The sequence below is a fragment of the Cucumis melo genome, chromosome 4 (genome assembly GCF_025177605.1).
Source record: "Cucumis melo cultivar AY chromosome 4, USDA_Cmelo_AY_1.0, whole genome shotgun sequence".
In the NCBI taxonomy this organism is placed as follows: domain Eukaryota; kingdom Viridiplantae; phylum Streptophyta; class Magnoliopsida; order Cucurbitales; family Cucurbitaceae; genus Cucumis; species Cucumis melo.
Window position 1 is genome coordinate 11,391,459 of NC_066860.1, and position 18,630 is coordinate 11,410,088.

The 18,630-nt window shown below is 31.1% G+C and overlaps 1 protein-coding gene across 1 annotated transcript; it reads right to left on the reverse strand.

The window, feature by feature from the left end:
* Positions 1-2,251: 2,251 nt before the first annotated feature.
* Positions 2,252-5,296, reverse strand: LOC103494910 (bet1-like SNARE 1-1). The gene is made up of 6 exons (XM_008456289.3): positions 4,993-5,296; positions 4,704-4,808; positions 3,363-3,513; positions 2,818-2,874; positions 2,685-2,744; positions 2,252-2,593 (listed from the first exon to the last, which is right to left on the reverse strand). The coding sequence occupies exons 2-6, from the start codon at positions 4,715-4,717 to the stop codon at positions 2,504-2,506; spliced, it is 372 nt and encodes a 123-aa protein (XP_008454511.1). The 5' UTR covers positions 4,718-4,808; positions 4,993-5,296; the 3' UTR covers positions 2,252-2,503.
* Between the last annotated feature and the right edge of the window lie 13,334 nt (positions 5,297-18,630).

An 18,630-nucleotide genomic window follows, 5' to 3' on the forward strand; every position in this document is an offset into this window, starting at 1 on the left:
TCTGGCTATAATTTATACGCGATCGTTTAGATATGATTTTTTTTTTCAAAATTTGGTACACGATTTTTTTAACTCTTTTGGTACACGATCGTTTAGATTTCTTTATACGATTGTTTACTTTTTTTTACACGATCGTTTACATTTGGCTACTCCAATCCAAATGATTTTTTTTTCAAGATTCTTTATACACGATTTTTTATTTTTTTTACACGATAGTTTACTTTTTTTAAACGATCGTTTAGATTGGCTACTCCAATCTAAATGATTTTTTTTCAAGATTCTTTATACACGATCTTTTTTTTTACACGATCGTTTACTTTTTTAAATGATCGTTTACATTTGGCTACTCCAATCTAAATGATTTTTTTTCAAGACTCTTTATACACGATCTTTTATTTTTTTTACACGATTATTTACTTTTTTACACGATAGTTTACATTTAGCTACTCCAATCTAAATGATTTTTTTCAAGATTTTTTATACACGATCTTTTATATTTTGCTATTTTTTGTACACTATGTAAAAAAAAAAGGAAAAGAAGAGAGATGATGGAAAGAAATCGCAGCGAAAAAAAAAAGAGGAAAATAGAAAGACAATGGAAAAGCGAAAAAAAAAAAGAAAAGAAGAAAAATAAAGAATTGAAAAATAAGAATGATGATGGAAAGAAATTGCAGAAAAAAAAAGGAAAGAAGAAAGACGAAATCGCACGAGCAAGACAATGAAAGAAATAACAAGAGGAAGACGAATCGCGAAGAAGAAAAAAAAGATGGAATGGTAAACCTAGAATATTTAAAAAATTGCTAACTTTATGGACTTTGTTATATAGGCCGTAAATAGTTTGATGTTTTGTTACATTTACAAGAGTTTCTCTTAGATATTTAATGAATGTCAATTCAATAAAAAAATGGTAAATTTTTATCAAACTACCTTAAATTGATTACAACAATTAATTAACAAACTATAAGGACTATTTGATTAAATTAAAAATTAGTGGAACTGTAATTTCAACAAATCTATTATTTAGAGGTGGTTTGTCTATATTTTACCACTTTCATAATGTTATTTTAATTATTAAACTAAGTTTGGTTAAATTAATATAACAAATCTTTTATTAGAGACATGGTAGGTTCATGGATTTTTTATCCAATAATCATTGCACAATGACTAATATAAATATTTTGAAAGTATATAATCACTATTTAAGAATATAGATTAAAGTTAACATTTTAAAGGTAGACAACATAAAACTAGATTCATCGTAATTATCTATACTAAAAAACAAAACTAAAATTGGTAGAAACCTTAATTGTTATTTTCTGTTTACATGTTTACGAGTGCGTGTCACATTCTTAAAAATTAATTTATTGAAACGTGATGTATACTTAAATAAATGTTGAAATGATCGTCTTAGTTAAATAAATTAAGGCAAATTTTTTTTTACGAAAATTCGGACAATTTTATATATTAAATATACAAAACTTGTGTATTAGACAAGTTTTAGAATATACTTTTTTTAAAAAATAATTATTTAGACGTAATGATTACTTAAAAAATGTTGAAAATGAATATCGTTTTTTTCAAAAAAGGCAAATTATTACGAAAACGGCAACAATTTGATAAATTAAATATATAAAATTTGTATATTGGATTTATAATATGAATTAAAAATATATATATAAAAAGAAATTCTAATACCGCATAACTCTTTCTCTTAAAGATATCTTATCATAACACTTCTCCCAAACACATTTATCGTAACACTTCTTTCATAACTCTTCCCCCAAATACATTTTATCATTAACACTTCTTCCATAACCGTTCTCCCAAATACATTTTATCATTAACACTTCTTCCATAACCGTTCTCCCAAATACATTTTATTATTAACACTTTTGTCATAACCTAGGTTTATCATGACATTGGAATTATCATGACACTAAATCTATCATGACCCTAGGTTTATCGTGACCCTAACCCCCATAACTCAACGGTCACTCAAACTTTACCCTTTGTTTCAAAATTTGTAATATTATCTCATTTTCATTAAACGGTCAGGATAATTTTGTAACAGGAAAAAAAGGAAAAGAAACAAAAACCAAAACAAACTCTCTTTCGATCATTCCAGCATATCGGAAATTATGTATCAGCACTCTGGTGAACATCATGGCTTATCTGAGATCGATAATAAAATGGTAAGTTGCGTTTGAATCAAATAGAGAATATAGGGAAGGCAGAGATACTAAACTCAAAATTAACAAACTGGTTTGCTGATTATATATCTCTCACCATCAACAATATCAGCTGAATGGCGAGCAGCAGATGATATTTGGTTTCAAACTCATTCAACTTTAATTTGGTACAAGAAAACATATTCACACAAACCATCAACGGAACATCTATCCCAAACTTAACAAGTAACAATACTGATAGATCTAAGCGCCAAAAGTGATTCATCGTCTTCTAGGCAAGCTCGAGTTCTTTCCATACCCATATGGAGGAGGGATTACCTTGTGAGATAGTACACGATGAAGAAAATTGTCACGAAAAGTGCGACTAGTGAGAACATCTTCGGCCTCGACTTGGGATCAAATACCTAAACAGATCATATTTAATGTCGAAAACGATGAAAACGAACGTCAAAATAGTGTGGGAATAAATTGTTCTTGAGTAAATAATGGTCATACCGTCTTGAATCGATCCATAGTGCCCGACAACACTCCCCTTGATGAATCCATATCATTACCCTACATCAAAATGTGCAAGAAATTTAGCCTCAGTAATTACACGAACTATGTAAGATAGTTGGAGCTGACATACCATCCTATCAAGCATGCGGTTGTGACTCTCCACCTCCTCATTTATGTCACCTGTCAACTGTTACAATAACATCTTTCAATTCGTTTGCGATTTGGGAAAAAATATATATACAGACACACACATACAAGATCAGACTATCATGCATTTTTCCATACTTCAAAAATAGCAAAATTGTACGTTTTCCATTAATAACAAATATTTAGTTAAAATTTCTCTCATGCCTTTTTTGAACAATAAATAGTCACACGTCAGAAAGTCTTTCATCCTCTACGCTGTCAGCAATAAATTGCACCATATTGTAGAAGCAAAATTTGTTCTCAACAATAATTGCAGCATATCGTAGGTGCAGATTTCATTCTTGACAATTATTGCCTTATATTATAGGCAAAAAACCCATTCTCAGCAAAAATTGCAGCAGATTATGGGTGCAAAAAGTCGTTCTCGAAATAATTGTGGCATATTATAGCTGCATAATTTTTTCACTATTTCTGTCCGACACCCGAACATCTAAGATTAATGACGGAGAAAGAATAAGAATGTAATACCCTCTTCAACAGGAGGACTCTGTCTTGCAAGCCTTCCAATGCTGCTTCATTATCATGCTCCTCAATTTCATGGGAGGTGTAGGAAGGTGAGGCCCTAACACCACCCTCCTCAATGCCATCAAAGAGAGCAACTCTATTGTTGCGGAGTTCCCTGCACTCCAAGAAATCATATTACAAGAAGAACGATCAACACTTAGGAAGATTGACCTAAAATTCATTTGATAAAAGTCAACTTGCAACTGTGAACACATATTCCTCCATTTATGGGTAAATAAAAAGGACTTTCAGAGTTATCATCCAACTTCGAGGGTGAATTGTACTTGGAAACATAAAAATTGAAGACCAAGGCCCATAACCATTTCGTTTTTTGTCTTTGAAAATCAAGCCTATTTTCTCTCCATTTCTTAACATGATTTACATAAGTCATTAAGTACAATAGTTGAATTCTTATCCAAATTTTTAATACAAAAACTATTTTCTTTTAAATATCAAATTTTGGCTTAGTGTTTTACAAGATTGGTAAGAAGTAGGGTAACAAAGCAAGAAATTTAGAGATGAAAGGGGTCTTCATGCTTATAAGCTTAACTTTCGAAAATTGAAAACCAAAAATTAAATGGTTACGAAACCGGACCTAAAGAATTAAAAACCAGTAAATGACAATATGCCTACCATACTCAGTGCCAAAGATCAATTAAGTTATAGGAAATGAAGTTCATTTCCAACATAAACATGCCATCAAAATTAATCTGTCCTGATAATTCAAGATACTAATTCATTTCCAGCATAGCCAATTATCCAAAATGTTACAAGGTGTTAATGTTGAATCACTTAACAATATGACTTATTGAGTACAGGCAAAGAAAGTCAAAACATAGCATAAAGGGCAAAATTAGAGACCTTGAAGTTCTAGACAATATCAAATTGAAGCATCACAAAGAGAATGAAGAAATGCTTGAAGATAAAATAGAACCGGAGCGCAAAATTGTAAAACCACCTGCTAATAGAGGAAGTATGTGCAAGACAAATAAGCTAGAAAAGTACTCTTCAGATGTAGCAACTTTGAAATGCATAAAAAATTATGCAAATCCCTAGATTGAAACGTTTATATTCAGTTCAAAAAATGAAACCCCCCTACCAAATACATACTCATAATTCATATAATCATCGTCTTATTATGATCTCACTACTCTATAATAATGCAACCCGACCATGAATCATAAATGTAAATTTCCCACAAACTAATAAAACCCAGTAGAATTTCTGAAAAACAGCGGCGACCCTCGAGGATTGCCTAATAGGAAAGAAGCATAAAAGGGAGTATTGAAAGATTCAAGAAAAAACCTTCTCGCGTTCATGACTCTCTCGGGACGAAACAGAATCCAAGTTCAGGCGTGTACGTTCTTGGATTCGCAATCGAAGGTTTCTCGATCTGTTACAAACGCTTCCCTGTTGAGGAATTGAACTGTATTAGAGTAGAAGTTGATCGGAGCAAGTGAAATTAAGGAAAACGGATGCAGTGGGGAAGAATCGAGAGAGAAAAAGGAAGAGAGATTCGAGAATCCATCAAGGAAGATCATAATTGAAAGGTGAATTTGAATCGAAGAAGGAAGGAGGAGGAAGAGAAACATACCGGAAGGAGTTATCGGTGCAGCTGAAGCGTGAAAGTTTGAGAATTGACGGAGGAAGACGATCTGCAAATCCTGTCGAAGGAGTAAGAGATATATATTGAAAATTTATTTCCAAATCTTAATGTTTTTATTTTATTTTCATTTATAACCTTGGATTATCTAACCCAAAAAAAGAAAAAAGAAAAACCGTATCAGTAGTTCGGAAGACTTTAGGTTAGAAATCGAAAATATTATAGGTTGAGTTGGCTTATGATTAAAAAAATGACTACAACAAAATGCTCTTGTTAAAAATATTAACTTTTGAAAGGTTTAAAGATATAGTTGTTGATGGAATTGGGTCGTATTTTGTTTAAAATACCTATGAACTAAATGATTCATAAGTACCCTTCAGCTTAAGAAAAATTTAAAAAAAAAATACTCTCAACCAATATTTTAGGTTAAAACTATAGTTTTATATTTATTTGACTATTAAAATAGAACGATGATCATGAACACAAACAATCTCAATAGTTTTATACAGTTAATTGTCAAATAAAACTATTAACACACGATAATAGTATGATAAATCTATTAGTGTGTATTTTTTTATTCGACTAATTATCCTTCAGTATGTTTTCGAGATAACTTTTTATTTTAAAATTTATTGAGATTTTGTGGAATTTTATGTTTTAACTAAGATTTAAAATATCCATGTGGATGAATATATTGAAACCTTGATTTTGCATAAATTTTCGATTTAGATGGATATTTTTGGAAAACTTATAAAAACAAAAAAAATTCAAAAAATAAATTTAAATTAGTAAATATATATTTTATTATTTTCAAATAAGTAAACATGTTTATTATTTATATTATGTTTATATTAGTGTCATTTTCATGTTTATTTATTTGTGATTCGTAAATTTTTTTAAGTGTTAGAAATATCAATTCATCCCTTCTAGCAATATTGAATCCATGAAAATGTGAAATAATTGATAGCAATATAAATATATCAATGTAAATTTATATTATGATTTTAACTTCAAATTTTTATTTTTATTTTCAATGCTAAGAAATTTGATGTAAATATTGGATTGATGAGAGCTTTTTTTTTTTTTTTTTAACTCTTTTAAGTTTGAGAGTATTTATAAAACTTTTCAATAGGCTAGGAGTATTTTTTAAAACAAAACTTTAAAACTTTCATCTAAAAATAATGATAATTATATTTTAAACTTTTTTCGACAATTTAAGATCATTTTTTAAATTTTTGAAATTTTTGGATATTTTTTACACAAACCATAAAATAGGGAGGCATTATTTATAACTTACTCAAACTAGCATGATTTATTATTAATTAAAAAAAATTCTGGAAAATTACTGTAAATGACAAAACTGTTGAAGATACTTACAAAATAGAGTAAATTTTTAGTTTCTATAACTAATAAACTAGACTTTTATCAATACATATTAATATCACTAATAGACATTGCAATATCAGTGATAGATCTAAAATTTTGCTATATATTTTGTAAATAATTTTTCTCATTTTGTTATATTTGAAAATAGGGAAACTTTCATAAATATAACAAACAAGTGAAATATTTACGGCCCGTGTAACAAAGCCCATCAATTCAGCCATTTTTTAAATATTCCAAATTTGTCTTTCCATCCTTTTCCCCTCTCTGCGATTTTTTATCGTCTTCTTCATCTGTACTCATGCGATTTCTTCCATCTTTCTTTTTTTCCAAATCTATTTCTTTTTATTCTTGTTTCTTTTTATTCTTTTCTTTTTTTTCCATTGTATCGTCTTTCTTCTTTTCTTTTTTAAACAGATGATGTATAAAGAATCTTGAAAAAATTGGTTAGGCATTTAAACTAGATTAACCAAAAACTAAAAGATTGTGTATAAAGAATATTGAAAAAATTGTCTTTTTTCTTTTCTTTTTTACGCAGATGGTATATAAAGAATCTTGAAAAAATTGGTTAGGGAATTTAAATTAGAGTAACCAAAATTAAAAGATCGTGTATAAAGAATATTGAAAAAAAATCGTTTATACCAAATTTTGAAAAAAAAAATCGTTTAGATTTGGGGTAGCCAAATCTAAACGATCGTGTAGCCAAATCTAAATGATCGTGTAGCCAAATCTAAACGATCGTATACCAAATTTTGAATTTTTTTTTTTTAGATTTGGAACCTCAAATCTAAACGATCGTGTAGCCAAATCTAAACGATCGTATAGACAAATCTAAACAATCGTGTACCCAATTAATTAAACGATCGTGTATCAAATCGCATTACCAAATATATTACGCGTATTGTTGACGGGACATTTTTGGTATTTTACACGGTGGGCTTCTAGGCTTTTTCCATTTTCGGAATTGTTCTATACAATGTAAATAGTTTGCCGCTTTTTTATATTTTTTAAAAGACCCCTTGAAAATATCATTTTGTTTGTAATTATGATACTGTGTACATATATATATCAGATTTAAACCTATGATGTCTAGGTGATAAACCAGTTTTATTACTTCGCATCTCTCACGCATGTTCATAAAACTAGGTTAACTAGGCTCAGGAACCGACTACGATCTCCAAAATTGATTTCAATCTCTAGGTAGCAGGTGTTCCGTAAACTATCAACTTAAGAACCTCTAATTACCTTAGTCATCTTATCTGACTTGTTGACAATATCGAATAAAGTGAGCCTCTTCTAATAAGTTTTACAAAATATTAACCTATTTATATGAAAAGTTTGGTAGATATGGTTTAACCTAAGTGAGCATGCAAGTTATCTTTGTTATAGATTTTAAATATCTATTCGATTTTATAACTTTTATAAAATTATAGACTAACCTATATATATAACTTCGGTTAAATGGGTTAATTTACACATTTATAACAAAACCTAAAACTATTTACAATCCATATAAGAAAAAAAGCCCAAGAAGCGCACTATTGTTTTTCTAAAATTTCAGATTTGCTCTTGTCAATTCAAATTAATCACTTTGACTAATTGTTTTTACGTATATTATAAGAATGAGATGAGTTCAAAAAAAGAAATGAAATGTCTCAAACGATTCATCTTTCTCGCTCTTTCTCATGCTGATAGCGAAAGGAGAAAGGATGTTATGAGAAATGCATGCAATTCAACTATGATTGAAGCTTCACACCTCTCCTTGTAGCTTTGATATCATCCCATTAGAAGCCAATTAGCCAATTTCACTTTTTCAACTTGATTGACTTGAACTTATCCACAAGAGGAACCCTATAGGAAAAACGAAGAGACGAGTCTCCAAACTCTAAAGAGTTAGCAAGTTTCCTACCTTCTTTCTCGGCCTTGCTTTCTAGCCACTTCTTTTTTGAACTGGTGTGTGTAATTCTTTCGATTGGGGTTTCGATCAAAGTACCATTCATGGTATGACCGATCTCACTTTATACCTTTCTTTCGAATTCCTATGGATGGATCTCCTTACAATTGTGAACTCGAGAAAGTCAAAAGAAATGCTCTGTCACGCCTCACTCCAAATGCCATACCCTGCGACCAAATTAAGGGTGTGCCACCTAGACATTCATCGCGTACTTCTCACGAGGTAACATGTTGAACGTCTAGTAAGCGAAACAACTCTCTTTTCTTTTACAATGGAAACAAGTTGAGAAAACAACACACACATGTAACACGACGAAAACTTGAACTCCTTTTTTTATTAACTCAAAGCTTACAAATTACAAATACAAAATACACTTTTTTTTGCACAAACTAAACCCTCTGGTCTTCTCGCATCCTTCTACTTCCATCAAGGCACGACCTTTCATGCCACAATGGAAGAGACTTGGCGGAACTCTCTTGGCACTGATACTTGACCTCTGCTTTAATTATTGCTCATTTCTCTCTTTTGCCTCTTTAATTGTCTCCATGAGGTAGGCACTTAGAAGGGTGAAGCTTCTCTTTCTCTTCCTTACCTCGTTCACCCCGCAACTGCGGATTGGATAATAATCATTAGGGCTTCCTTGCCCTGTCTCAGCTATTCGAAATTCTCACACGTATCTTCCCTTCATAAATGAGGTTTGGGCATTAAGAAGCAGCAACCTTACCAACCGACTCCTTGAATGCATGATGAAATGCCATTGCTAGCACACCATGTAAGACTATAGATACATTATGCTTTCCCTCCTTAGCTTGGCTACGCAGCCTCAAAACTACTATTCTCATGGCCTCAACGCCTAATAACTTGGGGAGGGGAAACACTTAAAATGTAAGTCAAATGGACTTAGTGAGCGACAGGTTTTAAGAAAACCTTTAGGAAAAATCACAACGAATCCATAATAAAATAAAATAAAAAGTCACAATACATGAATTTTATCGCAGCTAACAGTTAACACATCTCGCATAACCACCACAATTCAATAGAAACACAACAAGTTACCAACTTACAACAATTGCAATCGCAAGGTCATTCTGAGACCTGGAAATCTTCCCTCACTGACTTGAGATTTGCTCTCGCCAGTATCACACGAGTTACCTAGGATTTCCAACAGTGTCTTCACCACATTCACATTCATAGACCTAGGAGTTATCCTCCACCAATGTCTCATCATCATCTATCTCACAATGAACGCTACAATACCATATGTTGGAACCATCTCACATCAAGCCCATTCCAAGGCCTAGGAATCTCCCCTCGCTGACTTGGGCTTCGCTCTCGCCAGTATTACACGAGTTACTTGGGATATCTATCAACGTATTGCCATATCTTTCTCGCAACTCGCCTTAACCTTAAAATTCTCCCTCACTCTTTCCAGTATCACACAAGTTATCTTAGATTTCGTCCAACATCATGCGATAGATCAAGCCACAACCATACAACATAGTACCACTGCTTACTCATAACACAGATCAACACAATCAATAATACATTTCGTAATCATCAACACAGAGAAAGAATACCCAACATGCATCAAGAATAAACACTATTTTTCTCAAAACAAGATCAACCACGGTTTAGAAATCGTATTCAAAATCATTTACCACTACTTATAAAACATGTTTTCCCATCTTCCAAAGAATACTCAGGTTTGTGGAAACATCTACCCCTTTTCATCTTACTTTTAGAAAACGTTCACAAAACGTGTCTTAACAGTCGTAGAAATAGGATTCATACAACATACTTGATCATTCAAATAATGGTAATAAACCACATCCATTTTTTTTTAACAATGCTCGTAAAACAAAACATTATAACATTATTCACAATACATATGTAAATCATTTTTGTCACTTACAAGCTATTGCTTGAGTAACTGGACACTATGCTTAGATAATAGCTTTAAAACAAGGTGTCACTCATACAAAATTCTTTGACTTGGCTTCTCCTGTTTCGGCTTTCAACTTTCTCTTCTTGTCCAACGGCTAGAGGATCCATTTAGCATTCGAAACTTTTCCCTCCTTCCCTTATCATGAAAATCTACAGTTTTTCTTTTTTGGAAAACTACCATTTTCTTTGGTTTTTCAGTCCTATTTATAGAGGCCTTTCACATCCAAGTGTCACTTATATGCCTTACACGTGTCGCCTTAGCACGCACCGTATTATGCTACCAATCCAAACTTGACACTTGGGTGTCCGTCGGTGGCGATTTGACTTTCTCTTAAGAAACACACCTTATCTCGTTGGGAAGTCAAACTCTTAATTGTCCAATTGTTCATGTTCTCTTCTCGAAGAAGCTACGGTCGTTTCTTTTCTCATAGCAAGTTGTCATGTCACTCGGAAAGACGTTTACTTCCTATCCTCAATCTCTCGATTACTGATACTTCTCACGGTATCCTGCCAATGCCTTGTTTAGCACATTGCCTTTCTCGCTCTCTATTCTTATCACATTACTCACCTTCGTGCAATATAGTCCTTTGGCTAATGCTTTTCTCTTCATGTTGTCTACTTTCTTTCGCATCCTTTCTTGTTGAATGTCTCAACACTTATCCAAACAACTTTCCAACAAGGCTTCCCTAATAGGACGTCTTTTTTTAGATCAAGGCCTTACATGCTCTTAAGAGTTGTAGATGTTTCAGAAGCAACGTAGCATATAGAGTTAGAATTTCCACTTCTTTTGCTGAGCACCCCTTGAATAGCAACGGTCTTAAACTAGTTAATTGGCATATTTGTTTGATCAGAAGTCCCCCCTTAAAGAGCAATTATATATGTCTATTAAGATAAATAGAGATAGAATTCTATCTATGACTATCTCAGATAGACATAGATAGTAGTCTATCTCAGATAGAGTTAGAATTTCCACTTCTTTTGTCTATCTCAAATATATTTATTTATACTTATTACTTTTCTTTTACTTAATTATCTTATCTAGAAAGTTATATTATTTATCATTAGTGAATCGTGGACAGAGATAAGCATCTATTTCTTTTTATCTGTGATAGATAAACATTCTAACTGTATCGTTGCATTGTGATTAGGATCATCATCTATTTTTCTTCTTTTATAATGCATCTTGACAGGGGTATAGATAGAGATAGACATATAGCTTTTGTATATCTATAGATGTATATCTCTTATTATTTATCTTTTATAATGAATTGTGGATAAAGATAGGTAGAGATAGACAAAAATATAACTCTAGATATATATCTCTATCTATCTATCTATCTATCTCTCTCTTTTTTTTTTTTTTGTCTTTTATAATGAATTGTGTTTAGAAATACATAAATATAGAAGTCTATTGATTTCTATCACCATTGTATAGTTAATTTACTTTCTTACATAATCTTGTCTTTATTTGACATAATACAATATAATGTTTATACCTATACTTGTTAAATTTAACCACTAAACTTTCAAAATTAAAAATTTAGTGACGGAGATTTCAAATTTTTAAAAAGTTCATGAAACTACAAATAAAATTGAGAGTTTTAAGTTATATGATACAAAATTTAAATTACAATCTAGGTCTAATTATGCATAATATTTACAAAAATGTCCTTTCTTTAAATGAAAAAAATCACATTATTATCTAAATTATAGACCTATATCTGTCTATCTAGGATAGACAAAGATAGAACATTATTTCTGTCTATCAGGAATAGACGCTTTCTCATCCCAAACTACTATACAAGTTTTTAAAAATTCTTAATTTTCATTATACGCTTGCAGATAGAAGAAATTGAAGTTCAAGAAGATGAAAAAGCCGAAATTGCTAGAAGAATAAAAACAAAAACAAAAGGAACATAGATAGAACTATATCATTGTCTATTCAAGATAGACATAGTGATAAAATTCGATGAACTTTTAAATTCAATTACTATTTTGACCTATACAATGATAATTACAACATCTTGATGAACGTTTAAATTTGTCTACAGATGAAATTCTTTGTTTTCTACGTCTTCAAGCTTGACGTTTGACAATAGGAGATAATGTTTTCATGACACCATTTTCAACTCTTCAATCCAAATGAACTTCAACTGGTCGAACACAACCAATATATGTTGCTAAAAATGTTTCTTTATAATAAAACTTAACTACATAATAATAGGTTTCTAAATTAAGCATTTGTAGAGGATAATAGCATGTGCACATGAAATTTCCAAAAAATCTCATAATTGACAACTACATAATCCTAGATCTAGTTCACTATGAACTGTTCATTTCCATCCATTACCTTGTATTTAGTAGTATTGATGGGATTAACCTAATAGATAAGATAAGTAAGAGAAAAGTAACAAGTATAAACAAATATACTTAAGATAGACATAAATAGACTGCTATCTGTGTTTATCAAAAATAGACATAGTTAGAATTCTATCTATGTCTTTCTCATGTAGACACGAATAACAATTTATCTATGCCTATTCGAGATACACAATTAGTACTCCTCATGTCACGACCTGTTTGATTTTTTCACTCTATGCGATGGAAGAAGACACGACCACCTAGACATTCTATGCAAAACTCTTCGCAAAGTGATCAAGAAGAACGTCTAGTAAGCGAAATTAAAAGAAAATCGCAAGAAGCTTAATATGGAATGTAGACTTGACGAACGTAAATTTCATTGATAATACAAATGTAGGTACATCGAGTACTTTTACAACATCTTCCACAAAATAAATAAACCTGACACAATAAGACTTGGACTTCCTTTGCCTAGCTACTATATGCTATGTGAGCAGACAATGACCACTATAAAAATGATGCGATTAAGGAGGCATGGTAGACAATCAAGACTGCAAGTTCAACGTCGGATGTCCTTCGCTACTTGGAGGGGATAAAAATAAACATCTGGAAGGTTAGACGAAAACGCCTAGTGAGTGGGATCTTTTATCAAACACTTTAAATAAATTAAGCTTGCCTTATCGCCATATATTCATTTACTAGAACATGCTTTATAACAGAATGAAAATCAGCTATTTCAAAGTTTATCGCATCGTATGCCTTTCACATACTAGATGTTTGTCCCATAGATTCATTCTGCATATTCGATTATGTTTTCGTGTACCCTCTCCTTGGCTTAAGCGTTTACCACATTCTCTTGCCAAGTTATAGTCATGTGAAGACATCTCAACGCACTGGCAAGTACTATAAATTTTCTCACATATAACACATCTTCCAATGCCAAATCACACAACAAGCAAAAGACTTCCTATTCAAGACTACACAACATGAATAAGGCATTTCATTCCAGATCACACAGCAAGAATAGAGCATCCTATCCTAGATCACACAACAAAGATAAGACATTATATCATATAGGGTACAATATATTCTCATTTTAGTGTTTTTAACATCACATAAGCATTTCTATCTTCTGAATAATACTAACATCATAAATATCCTAGGTCACATGTCACCTGTTATGACATATTTACCATATAAGGTTCAGAGGAATTGGTTTTCAAAATATTTCTTTTTGTTGGAAGTTCAAGTACTATTCCACATAAGTAATTTATTTCCTCATTCTAGTTTTTCAGTTCATTCACGTGTTACCCATTTTGAGAATGTGAGAGATAGTGGGACTTTATATAACCATGGTTTTTATACAAATGGGTTTAAGGATTTAAAAACATTTGAAAAAATCTTTTTAAGAAAACCACTCACAATCATTGTCGACTAGCTCCTATCCTAACTTCCTCGACCAAAAGTCTTCCTTACACTTCTTGAAATCCTTGTTGGAAATGAGCTTGTTTCACTTCTTGAATCCTTGGATACTTCTTCAGTTCCTCCTTCAACAAATTCAGGGTAAAAGCATCTTCAAATGACCCAAATTTCTCTATTTAGATCTTTCTAACGAGTTTTTCCATGCCAAAATGATTTCTCTTGCTGGTGGCGAGAAGTGGTCCAATCTCAAAACGCCATGTGCCTCTGTCAGCCCATTGTTTTGAATTTGGATTAGGCAGTCAGCTCTAATCAATCACTGACTTACTGGCATTTGGGTCACATCACTGTTTCTAGGTGAAGTAGCTCAACTTGCCCACTTGTTTGTCGTGTAACTCTCTTCACATAGAGGTCTTTCATCACATAATCTTTTCGCAAAATGCGTTTACCAACATAAGTCTCTTCGCACATTATCCTTATCGCAGGGCCTTCATTGCGATGGTGGTTGCGGGCAGGGCATTACACCTCAAGCATAATCAGAGTCCACTGTAGTTGAGGGCAAAGTTGTAAATTTTGCCTCAGTGGCATTTTTGCTATCATCTCCATCTTCTTCTTTTAGGTCTAAAAATAGTAAAAAGAGAAGAGTGGAAAAAGAGATAGGTAGTTGTATAACACATATGGAGAGAGAAAGTAAGATTTCATGCAAATCTAGTGAAAGAAGTGTTGGGTTTTTCATTCGATGAGTGTAGCCGAAGTGGGTAGACTCTGGTTGGAGTGAGTATCGGCTGTAGACAGCGTGCGTTGACTCTAATGGTCTATTTTTTGCTGTGGATAGCGTGGGTGTTTTAGATTTGACGAGGGTTTGACTTCAATGAAGAAGATAAAGAAGAAGGGTAACTCCACAATTTGTGAAAATACAATGTGTGAACTTCAATGGATTTTTTTTTTTTGTTATACGGATCGTAAATAGTTTAATATTTTGTCATATTTGTAAATTAACTTAGAAAATATCACGTAAAAAAGTGTAAAACCATTATAAAAATGATTATATGAAAATTACTTTTAATGAATTACTCATAAAAAATATTTTTATTAAAATATCATTTCTAAATATGGTCTAGTTGGTCCCTCACAAAAATATAATTAATAACTAAACCTACTATTTCAACTATTAATTTAAATAAACTTTTGAATTTTAAAAAATGTTTAATAACCTTTAACTTATTGTCAAATAGGTTGTAAACTTTTTAACTTTAACTTTATGTTTAATCGATGGAAAACCTATTTAATATTTTATAAAACACCATGAACTCAACAGGCACAAAATTAAAAGTTAAAAGATTATAGTTAGATACAAAATTTAATTCTATAAATATTGAGATTGGTAATTTTAAATAAAGTTGAAGATACCATAAATCTAATAAATAAAAACTTAAAATACAGGGCTGTTAAATATTTTCAAAATTCAAATATTTAAATATTTGTTAGAAGACGTTTTTTAGCTCTATAATTGTGAGAGTAGAGATCAGACCTTGAAATAATAATTTGTATTTTAAGCTACGATGAAATTAACATCTTTTTAGTTAATTATACAGGATTTAATCAATTTAGCTAGGTTCGAAACAAATATTTTAAAAAACAACTATGATGAGTTTCATATTTTCAATTGTTATCATAAAATATAGACTTGACATACAAATCGTAAATTAAAAGGAAAGAAATTAAAAAGATTGAAAAATCATTTCAATTTCTAAATATTAGCATATATTGACAAAATAAAAGAATACAAAAATTAGGTTTAATTGACATTAAGTTTAGTAAAGGGAAATGGATAAGATCAAAGAGAGTTCCAATATAAATAAATAGTCAGTGGATGGGGTTGGTTGGACCTGCACTCACCAAGGAACTATCTACATTTTTTAAAATTAGATATTGTTGGAATGGGATCGAATTATCTAACGTGATTGGTGCTTTAAATATTTAATCCTACTATAAATAATAACATTACAAAAATTTTAGAAATGCATCAAATAAATTGTTGGCCTAATTCAATTAACATTTATTGCTATATCTAGAAGGAATTTTGTTTTCATTTAGATTTATTCTAACACAAAAGTTTGGGTCGAGATGGAGCTCTATATGGTTATCCCAATGCTAAAATCTTTCAATAGCATTACTTCAACTAGGTGTATTATTTTTTCTGTGCCAACGAATTATGCATCGATATAGCTTTATGTAAGTTCTTAAAATTATCTAAAATTTTGTTTTGAAACAATACAAATGGTATTAGAGCACATTGTATACTAACATTTGATACACACACGTCTTGAAAATTGTTGGGTAGGTACAATCATAATGGGAAAAGATTAATCTTAAAACTTTTATATATGCTTCTCCTCGTCTATTTTCCAATAGATGTTTTGAACATGATATAGTTATATGGATCTGATATAGTTATATAGTTAATTTAACATTCCTAAGCAATCCCAATCTGCTCTATGATTCTATAATTTAGTTGAAATGAAAACAAAAAAAATGTGTCGAATTGTGTTATCAGTGCAAAGATATAATGGACTTTAAAACTAAAAAATACAGAAATAATAGTTCCAAGCCTCTTGCCCACCATAGTCTACAACCTTCACTCTCCCTCCCAAAGATAGGTAAGTGTCTTAAAAGATGTTTTGTGAATGAAAAAAAAGAAAAAAAGACTCCAATGCACCTAAAGCGGGTCAAATGCACTTCGCCCTCCCTCTTGTACTTACTCAAGTGTCTTAAAAGTGCATGCCAAAACGTACCACCCTAAATCAACCTAGGATATTATAGAAATGAGATTACTTAACATTGATGTAAGATGAGACGATGAGACTTAAATAAGATAAGACTTCTAGTTCTCCTCCTTTTCTCTTTCATTTCTCAATTTTCCATTTTTCACATCTCTGGATAGAGGATCGGGAAAAGGGGTGTTTGGGAGGTATACTTGACGTTTTCAAAATAGGTACTCAACCGTCAAGTATATTCCGATCATTATTTGACACCAAAAGAACGTCAAGTTATATATTTTGTGACATATTTTTCATGTCAAATAAGATGTATGTTTGACCTTTTTTACATGTCAAGTATGATGGTATACTCGACTTTTTTTCCATGTCAAGTAAGATAGTATATTTGACTCTTTTTACATGTCAAGTTGGTAGACTCTTGACGTTAATTCCATGTCATATTTAGTTACTCTTGACATTTTATTTATGTCATATATATGGATACTTGACACGAAAGAGTGGACACGTTATTTAATTATTGACATGTTTTTTGTGTCATGTATACCTTTTATATCAATATTAATATATTAAATTTTTCATTTTTCATTTCCTGCATAATAAGACAGATTCATCAAGAAAATTAAACAGTTGTGCATTTGAAGTTAACCTTGTTGGTTTTTTTATTTTGTTCTACAATACACTACAAGAAATTGACCTTTTGCCGATGACAAAAATCGTTGGCGTATCTTCAAAAATGTGTCGGCTTTTCTTTTGCTAACGATATTAAGCCGTCTCACAAACCATTGACATAGCACCATCGAAAGAGCCTCCGTCGACGACGAAAAAGAGACCTTTGGCATATACTATCCCGACACTTGAAATTAACCGTCGTCGAATGGGATATTCGCCGACAATGAAAAAGGTTTCGTGGTCATTTATTATGCCGACGGTGTAAGAATGTCGTCGACATATCCTCGTATTGCTAACAAAATTTATTGCCGATGATGTAGATCTGTTACACTGCCAGTCATGGTTTACATCGGTATATCCATGAAATGTCGATGCTTTAAAATAGTAGCGTGCACAAAAGCCTATTTTTAAAAAAAAATATTTTTTTTATATTTGTATTGTTTTTTCACAATCCTTTTGGTTTGTACCTAAAAACAATTCAAACTATAGAAATAGAAAATACTAAAATTCATTTAATGATTCAATAAAAGTTATAATTGTACGTTTCTTACAAAATTAACATAACCAAAACAGTAAATTCGTCCAAAATAACAAAAATTAGAATAAACAGTACATAAGCTTCTAATTTGCTTGCCATGAAATAATCTCCATTTAAAGTTGAACCTGAAAAACAAATAAAAAAAAATAAATATATTCAATAAACTAGTATATTTTGCACTTTACATATATATATATATATATATATATATATACACAAAAACTTTGCATACTTTAATTTCTTGAAAAATAAACTTAGATTAACAACTTGCATACTTTTCTCTATAAGCAAAACAACAACTTACATACTAAATAATCCAACTTTACTTAACCAAAGCAATAACAAAAACAATAATAACTTACAAAACAAAACTATATTTCCACATAAGTCTCAATCTATATTTCATCCCACATCCAAAAAACAAATCTAAACTTAAAATCTAAACCTGTGTTCACGAACTTTTCTCTACAATAAAAACATAACAACTTACAAAGAAAACTCCTTAATCAAACTAGTAAACCTACAAATACCTACATTTTCCATTTAAAAAAATATCTACTAAGTCGCAACCTACAATTTAC